The 8,932-nt window shown below is 49.2% G+C and overlaps 2 protein-coding genes across 3 annotated transcripts in view; both read right to left on the bottom strand.

Moving 5' to 3' along the window:
- ATF2 (activating transcription factor 2) overlaps window positions 1-1,295 on the bottom strand; it is a 50,747-nt gene extending 49,452 nt beyond the window's left edge. Inside the window, exon 1 of one of the 2 annotated variants that reach the window (XM_075430877.1) lies at window positions 1,196-1,295. The gene's annotated coding sequence lies outside the window, so the exon portion shown is untranslated. Of the gene's footprint in view, window positions 1-878; window positions 1,058-1,195 lie in introns of those variants that run through there. The other variant, XM_075430876.1, reaches the window with a different exon arrangement.
- Window positions 1,296-5,102: 3,807 nt separating this feature from the next.
- ATP5MC3 (ATP synthase membrane subunit c locus 3) lies at window positions 5,103-8,583 on the bottom strand. Its single transcript, XM_075430880.1, has 5 exons — window positions 8,475-8,583; window positions 8,308-8,385; window positions 7,287-7,364; window positions 6,736-6,929; window positions 5,103-5,349 (listed from the first exon to the last, which is right to left on the bottom strand). Exons 2-5 carry the CDS (start codon window positions 8,344-8,346, stop codon window positions 5,235-5,237), a joined length of 426 nt encoding a protein of 141 aa, XP_075286995.1. The 5' UTR covers window positions 8,347-8,385; window positions 8,475-8,583; the 3' UTR covers window positions 5,103-5,234.
- Window positions 8,584-8,932: the final 349 nt, after the last annotated feature.

Raw genomic sequence — 8,932 nt, forward strand, 5'->3', positions numbered from 1 at the left:
AATATGACAAGAAGAAAGCAAAAATATTGTTTTAAAAGGTGGAAAAGAAAATACACTTTGGCCATATTCAGTGTCACTATTCGGAAAGCAGTGGACAATTCAGACTTTCCAGTTTTATTAGAATTTCTCATTCCAGTGCAAGGAAACAGGTGACAGTGTCACTATGTGAGGATAAACATCCCTGGGAGAAAGCAGCATAACGAGAAGCAAATGAGCAACACAGAGCTCACGGATGGGACATGGAAACATACTCATTGATCTCACTCCAAGACCAGGGGTGCAAAAAGACTGTCGAATGAATAAGACTGCAGAAGCACCACAGCAGCACACGTATCCCCTAACTCCAAATACCAAGTTGTATCCCCGCACAACACATTTGTGCCTAAAACATCGTGCAGCCATCAGTGCTTGAGGGCCTGTGGTGTGATTTTTCACGTGAAAGCTTCAGACACCTTTTATTCAGCCAACTCGAGGGGCAAAATGCACAGTGATGGGCCAAGTCAATGGGGCGACTGGTGCAGAAGTACCACGGCCAGACCCCGGGCAGGCCAACAGCTCCCTGTGGGGCAGCAATGCTGCTCCTAACCCCCCCCCAACCCCCAACCCCGGCACCCCGCACCCCTCCCGGCACCCTCCGCACCGGGCACGGACCGAGATCTCCCTCCAGCGCAGAAGATGGATGCAGGAAGAAGTCTCCTTGGAGCCGAGCTAAGGCGGGAAGGCTGAGCCCGGCTGCCTCCCGCCTGCCTTTCACCCGCTGCCCCCGCCGCGGGCCGGGCCCGGGGCAGGTACCGGCGATGCCCCCGCGGGGCGGCCCGCTGCCGGACGCGGCAGCCCCCTCCCTCCGCCCGCCCGCCCCCCTCCCCCGGGACCCCTACCTCCGGGCGGGTAACGGTCTCCGCGGCGCCGGCCGGGCCGCCCGGCCCCGCCCCGGCTCTAGGGGCGGCGGGAGCCGCAGGCCGCGGTGGGGGAGGGGGCTGCCATGGAGAGGAGCAGCGGCGCCATGTTACTGCCTCCCGGGTATCCCCCGCCTACTGCCGAGCGGGGCCGCTCCCTCCTCCCTCCCCCCTCCCCCCTCCCCCCTCCCCCCTCCTTCCCTTCCCCTCCCCTCCCCTCCGCCCCCGGTGCGCCCGCCCGCCGCAGCGCGGAGGGAGGAGCGGCCGCCGCCGGGCCGCGCTGGTGTTTACAAACTCACCCCGGGAACGCGGGCCGAACCGCACATTAAAGGCCGGGTCCCCCACAGGCTTCCGTCGCTTCTCGCGATAGCTCAGCTGACATCTCCGCAGGCGGCGGGGAGGCACGGGTCACGTGGCGGTGCGGAGGGCGGTGCGGTGCGGAGGGCGGTGCGCGCCGCCGATTGGCCGCCGCCGGCGGGGCAGTTGGGGACGGTGTGGCCGGAAGCGCCCAGCGCCTGGGTGCGGCCCATCGGGCCTCGCCGGGCCCGCCGCCCACGCCGCCCCGGCCCCGTTAGGCGACCGCCCAGGGAGGGTTTGGGGAGCTCGGCGGCCGGTGGGCCCGTCCTCTGCTGCCGGTTGTGCGGGAGAGCCAGCGCGAGGCAGCAGCGAGCAGGTGGGGGCTCAACCGCCGCAAGGCTCTGCGCTGCCGTCTGCGCCTTGGAGCCCGGGCGCTCGGTGCGTTCCCTCGGCCCCCCGCGTCTCCCGCGGCGGCAGCCGGGGGCGCGTGAGGCCGTCCTGCTGCAGAACGCCCCCCGGTTCAACACTGTCAGATACGCTGCCGCACCGCGCAAGGGATTTGGAGGAGTTAAAAAATACCATAATCCTACATGGCCAAGCACCAGGGTATGCTCTGCATCAGCTGGGTTTGTAATTCTGTGTATCACCGGTCTTGTTCTGAGGCTGACCCGAGAGTACAGACTGTGAACAACAGAACTCCCCTCCCACACTTCTAAGACAGAAGTATTGGTGCCATTAAATTACATCATGTCTAAATTTCCCTGAATTTGCAAAAGACGGTAAGGAGTGTTTCATTCCTTGTAAATCGTTTGGACGGGTACTGTACAGCACTTTTGCAAAGCTCTTTGGAATAAGGTGGGATAAAAAATACTGCGTAAAAGTACAGTTTACCTGGAGGTGGAATTATTCTTTACTGTAAGCATGTTGTGAAGGGTTCAAATGTGAGACAGTGCAAAGAGATGTTCCTTCTTCACCGAGCAACTAAGAGCTGTATCAGAAATGAGTATTTTTCAGTGTTTCAGATCTACCATCACATGGCAGCATCAGTCCTGAACAGAGAACCGAACTGCAAGTTTTTTGCCTTTCCTCATTCTGAAACTGGTGCAAAAAAACCAGAGGGAAAGCAGCAGGATGGAAACAATGAATCACTGTTACCTGCAGCAATAATTTAAGAACTTCATTGGTAACACTGCTGTGTATGCCACTGTCACAGGTGGAATGGTGCCGGATCTGCTGGGACAGCGGGCAGACTGGTTACTCAGTGACAGTGAAGATCTCTGCTCCAGATGGCTCCGTCTTCAACACCGAAACGTGAACACAGTCTTTGGATCTGGAGAATCTACAACACGAATCTTCCCCAGCTGACAACCTCTAAGGTCAGCACAGTCCGTGGCAGAAAAACTGACAAAGGTTCCAGGGAAGTGAAGCCTCGTGGAACTTTGTGTCTGGTTCTCTGAACTATGAAAGATTTCTTGATGTAAACTCCTTATGCAGATGATCATCAAGAGTCCTTTTAGATAGGTTGCTGCTGCCCAATCACTGCAAAGAATTATAAAAAAAACAAACAAACAAACAAAAAACAAAACCAGAAAACCCAAACACCACAATCTTTTGCACAACTATAGCTGGATATTTTGTGGGTATTTTACAAAAACTGAGAGAATTTTTTGTAAGACCACTCAACAGCTCAGTCAATTTGAACCACTAAAACCGAGCTCAATTTTTCAAGAGCAGTGAAAATAGAGCAATAGAGTCAGTGTGCCCCGTGATCATTCAGATGTGAAAATCCACCCATTGCTCATAAGCCTGTTATTGTCAGTAAGGCGGATAATCCCCTCTGTGAAGGTTTGTTGCCATGTTTTGAAAGACCTTGATTAGTCTTTATCTGTAACACCGAGATGCGATTCTTTCAAGATTAGCATAACCTAATAGCAATTTTGCCTGGGTTTGGCCCACGTTCACCAGTGTAAGAGTGAGTGAAAAGGTAACAAGCTTGGGGAGACGCTACTGCTAAACCAGACAGGCTTTACACCTGCGATGCCTGCCGCCTTTCAGACAAGGCTGATTACAGGGAAAAAGGTACATGTTGACAGGATGAACCACGTGGGAAAATGTGGGACATAAATCCAGAAATCATTATTCAAAGCTGATTCAAGTAGTTCACGGTGACTCAGGCGGCTTTCTTATGGAGATTATGGAGGAATACTTAGCCAGAACTTCTCTTTACACCAAACACAGCACTATAACTCAGCAGAACCTTTTTATACATAAAGAAATTGCTAGGTGTGATTAACAGAGCTGGAACTAGGCTTGACCAAGACAAGTTTGAAGATATTTGTTTACCCAAATCCCAGTGGCATGGAAATCTGAAGCTTGAATTCAGCTAGTCCACTAGACTAGTCCACGATATTAGGAAATATGGATTCCCACCTCAGATGGCTGCACAGACAGGACAAAGTTCATCACCCACCAGAAGGACAGCAAGCTTTAGCCTAGAACTCTAGCCACAATTATCCGCCTTTCATCCAGGGCAAACGCACTGTATGTCAGCTCCGTAACATTATGAGAATGGTTAAGCTGGTAAAAAACCTAGTGTAATATGCTTTACTTCCTACCCCTCTCCCACTTCCCCCCTCCAACCCCACTTCCACACTTTGTCTTATAAGGCACTACTAATACTGCACTAAAGATGAACATTTAAAGATGCTGCATATTCTACACTCCTACACCTGAGACATATAAAAGGATTTACATGGCAACTTTTAATCCTGTTGAGATAACCATTTTCTTCTAAGAATATATGGGGAAAATAGCTTTTCATGCTAGGTCCAAGTCTGACTATATGAACACTAATATGGTATTTGAATTCAGATGAAAACAAAGGTTTTACCTGTACCATACACTGACCTAAGAGCCTCTAGTCATTTTTCCATTTCCCTAGGGATAGGCAGCTTAGAGTAGACAGTTTCCTAGATTTAATTCAGCAATTACCCATTTAACAGCAAGATGACAGAGCTCGTAACAAGCTTGCTCACCTTCTTCCAAACTCCGTTTATATTTGTTGATCAGATCTATTAAATATTCTGAATAAAGTTTGAGATGCTATCACCCCCCACCAGATTAGTATACAGGAGCACAGTATGTTGCTCTAAGTGTAGACAACACTGTAAATGCATTTAGATTGCTGAAAAGACAGATACTGTGAGAAGTAAAGCTTGATATTGCAGATATTTTGTTATTAAAAATGCTTGGACCCTACTACTCTTAAAAGAATCTGGGAGGTAACGCAAGGCTGACTTTAAAAAATTAGGAAGCTGAAAGTTCTCCCTTTTAATTAGGTGATGCCAAGAATGCAGTAACTAAGTGTATAATACCGATGTGCCACAATTAAATGCCTTGGACCAACCTAAGGCAGTAGTTAGTTTAGTTCAGCTGGGACACTGCTCAGAACCAAGTAGACAATTTTTACCGTGGTGATCAAAATTTATAACGTAACTGAGAACTGATGCAAAGAGAACTTTCCTATCACTGTTCATGGTTTTGTGTTTAGCTTCTTCTATCAAGAGGTGCCAGAACACCGTATGTGCCAGCTAGCCTGTGGGGAAAAAAACCAAACTGTGCACAGAAACAGCTCTGGATTCAGTTTGCAACAAGTGAAGGAACAAGGCCAGCAGTACAGCCTTTCACATTTAATCTGTGTATCCTTTGATCTTTCAAAGATATGACACATGAACTTTAACAAACAAATGGTGCTCCCATATGTATTAATAAGCAAAATGTTTGACTTAAGTCATTCTTGGAAGGGTCCTATGTGATATGTCATTATCAGGAGAAATGCATGGTGACTGAATGACAAGACGCCGTCCTCCAGATAGCCTAGTGAGAAAGATAATAAATGCAGGCAACAGGTTGACAGTTAAAGTTGTTATCTTTAATGAAATGACTTTGGAAATAGCATCAATTTCCATGACACCAACATTTTGGGAGTCCCATAAAATGCAGAGTTACATTCCAATGCCAGTATTACGGGCAGATCTCCTTTCACATGGCAAATAGGATCAAGAAAGCAACCATCAGACAGAAGAGACCCATAGCTTCAGACAGGGCGAATCCCAGGATAGCGTATGAGAACAGCTGCTGCTTCAGAGAAGGATTTCTAAAAGAAAGCGAAGGTGTAAGACCTTTTTATCTTTACAATTAAGATGTTTTTTATACAGTTTAACACACCTGATAGATTCAGACCTCATACTTCCTTGCCACAGATTCTGTAACAGGAAAATCCAATAAATCCAAGCAGAAGTCATTTTTAGTAAGGATTTCACTGAGGACAAATACTTGGTAATTAAGAATAGATTGACATCATGCAGACCGTATATGGCTTGTCCAAATGAGCAGAGTTTTTGTGACTACATGCATATATGCTTTTGAATTTGACTTCTCTACATCCTCCCATGCAGGAGTGATCAGCACTATGGTTTATGTATTTATTTCACATCTGTGACATTAGAACTATATTCCAAGAAAGTTTGTGTATAGCATTTTAAGTAACTCCTGGGCAAATACAGGAATCGAAACCACAGAGCAAAGAAAGAAATACACAGCAGTTTGTTGCAAAAATGCAATGAATTATCTATCCCTCCATGAAGTGTGTGGGAGAGAAAAAAAAACCTTCAACATAATACTATGAAGTAATGTACAATCTTACTGACGTGTTCATGCCAAATTCAAAAAAGCAGACATTAGTTTTGTACTGAAAACGCTTATGTTTCTTCAAGTGGCAAGTTAACTTCCTTGTCTTCAGTAGGGCTTAAAAATCTTTAAGAAACAAGACTTAAGTCTCAACTGGTTGAAAGAGTAATGAAGAACACAAAACCTTCAGTAAAGCTTTTTTATGACTGGATCAGTTCTGCTCTTCCATGATACCATGTGAACTACTCCTACTACAAGAACTTTGTAAACTTATCTGGAAGACATTCATCCCTACTATAAAATCCCCATCCTCCTCCCCTTCAAATTTCTAGAAGGAATGATTACTCATTTGATAATTACATATTCTGAGATACAAAGCTGAATGTGTTAGAAAACAGAATTAAGCATCCAGTTCTAAACAACAATCCTGACTACAAAGTTACATACAAACTCACATTACTTATTACCACTTTTCATACAGTTTCTCGTTAGGACTTCTCTCCTCTCACATGGAAAAAGATCCAGGCTGGATTTTTTAATTCAGTTCTGGAACTGAATGCTGAAACATTGGACTTCAGTGACCGAAACACTGGTCAAGTCTAAGGATCTCATACCTTTCATGTCTCTTCTCCAGGTAGTGTGTGCAAGGTTCTGAATTTAATAACAGAGCCATCCTGATGAATATACTACAGTTTCATACAATTCTATTTAACTACGTTTATCATTAGCACTAATTGTTAACAGAATTTATTACAGTGCCATCATCCTTACTACAACTTGGCTTATCTGGGGGTGCTGTCTCAAGATACATCTGCATGCAATTCAAGAGTTTTATAAGAGAGAGATTGATTACCTGGCATAACCAATGATTAGACTACCGAAGACTGTTCCAATACCAGCGCCAGAACCAGCCACACCTACTGTGGCAGCACCAGCACCAATAAATTTGGCAGCAGTGTCAATGTCCCTGCTGATAGCACTAGTCTGGAATTCTCTAAGTGCTAGTCGGGAGACAGTATTTTGGGCCCCATTAAGTGTTGAGTTGCCCTAAGAAAACAAAACATGAAAAAGCATTATATTCAGACACAGACCACTTTCCATGACCACTTTTATCGTGTTATGCTGCAGTTTTAATAGCTGCATTAGATCCTCTTCCAAGTGATGACACTATAACTAAGAGCTAAAAACTTCAGGATGTTACCTGTTTCACCTAAAAGCAATCCACTTTAAATGTGAAAGACTTCTTAGGGGAAACAGCAAGACAGCAACAAGTATTACTAGGTGTTTGACTTCAAGCAAGTTTCACACTACAGATATTTGAGTCAGTACAAGTGAACTCTAGGTTGAGGACATTTAGGCTCACCAGGTAATTTAGGAAGATACAGAATTTTGTTTATAAGGTACCTCTCCATTCTTGACCTCTGGCCTAGACAACACAGATGCCGAAATTGGTCTGTACAAGACTCTTGATCCAGCACGGATCTGCAAGAGAAGGAACAAAGCTATCAAAACAGAAACATTTGATCACAGCTGTCCTGTACAATAGTGTGTAAGATTATAAGGCTATTATCGACCAAGCCATTTGTCTTACTTGAAAGACAGCAATCTTTGCATAGCTGGATATACAATGAACAATACAGAAGCAAACACTGCCATGCAATCTGATAGCACCATTTTCAGTGAGACACTATTGCAAATAGCTACATCAATGAACATTTACATGCGTTACACTGACAGAAAATGTAGCAAAACAGGCAGACAGACCAGCAGGCAATGATACACATTTTGAAATGGAAAAATAAAAGCCATCAAAATGAATTCCACAGTTGTTAAATGCATAGACATAACCTAGACTTTTAAATCTAGCAAGGCATAAATGAATGAATCCTCTTTCACAAGCGGCCCGCGTGTGTCCTTGGGCTTCCAGCAGTCTAAGGTCATATCGGCGCTTGCACAAAGCTCTTCCTGCCGGGGAAACCTGTGCCTGCACCGCGCAAAACGAGACGTTCTGCAGGCTAGAGAGGACATTTTGAAGCAGGACACTTCCTCGACTCTGCAAGGGCAAAAAACCCCGGCCTCGCGGAGGCCAAGCAACAAGCTGGAGTTTGACCTACAGCAAGGAGCCGAGCGCACCAGGCCCGTGAGCTTTTCGCTGCGCTACCCTCCCCCTCCGCCGCCGGTGTGGGAAGGCCCCTCACCTTGGCGAAGGGCCCCGGCCCACGCCAAGGAGGCGGGAAGGAGAACCCGGCTCTGCGGCAGCTCGACCCCCCGCCTCACCCTTCGCACTCGGGCGGGCAGCCCTCCGTAGCGGCTCATCCCAGGGGCCTGCCGGGGGGCCCAGAGGCCCGCCCGACCCCCGGGCGCCCCGCGCAGCCCCCGCCCGGGACGCGGCCAGCGAGGGGACCCCGGCGCCTCACTCACTCACCAGGGAGGGCGAGGTGGCGAGCTTAGCGCAGGCGAACATGTTAGCGGGCGGCGTCCCCGGGGCCACAATCCGGTGTCTCTGCGGAGAGAGGGAGAGGGTGAGGGGGCCGTGGCGGCGGGCGGGGGCGGCGATGGGGGCGGATGGCGCGGCGCGGCGCCGCTACTCACCCGCTCCGGCTGCCGCACCTCAGAGCCGACGGCTGGGAGGGAGGGGGGTGCCGCGTCTCTGCGCAGGCGCGGCGGGGCCGGCGGCGAGCGCCCGGATGCAGCGCGGCGGAAGGGGGCGGGGCGCGGCGCCAAGGTCACTTTGTACCGGCTCCATTGGCGGCGGCGGGGGGGCGCGCGGCGCCTCGCCTCGCCCCGCCCCGCCCCGCCCCCGCGCAGCCGCAGTCGCGCCGCGGCCGCCTGGCCGGGGGGACGTGGCCGGGGGGCGGGGCCAGGCGGGTCGTTGGGCCGCTGGTGGGACGGTGAGGGCGGTCAGCTCGGCGGGCGCACCCCTGCGGCCTTGCTGCAGCCCCGCCTCTGGAGGCTGGCACCCTGAGGGCTTGCGGGAGGCGGGCGGGGCGGGCGAGTTCGCTTCGCACGCGTTAATTCCCGCTTTAATCACTGACACCTTTTTTTATGTT

Source organism: Opisthocomus hoazin, chromosome 9 (assembly GCF_030867145.1).
Source record: "Opisthocomus hoazin isolate bOpiHoa1 chromosome 9, bOpiHoa1.hap1, whole genome shotgun sequence".
In the NCBI taxonomy this organism is placed as follows: domain Eukaryota; kingdom Metazoa; phylum Chordata; class Aves; order Opisthocomiformes; family Opisthocomidae; genus Opisthocomus; species Opisthocomus hoazin.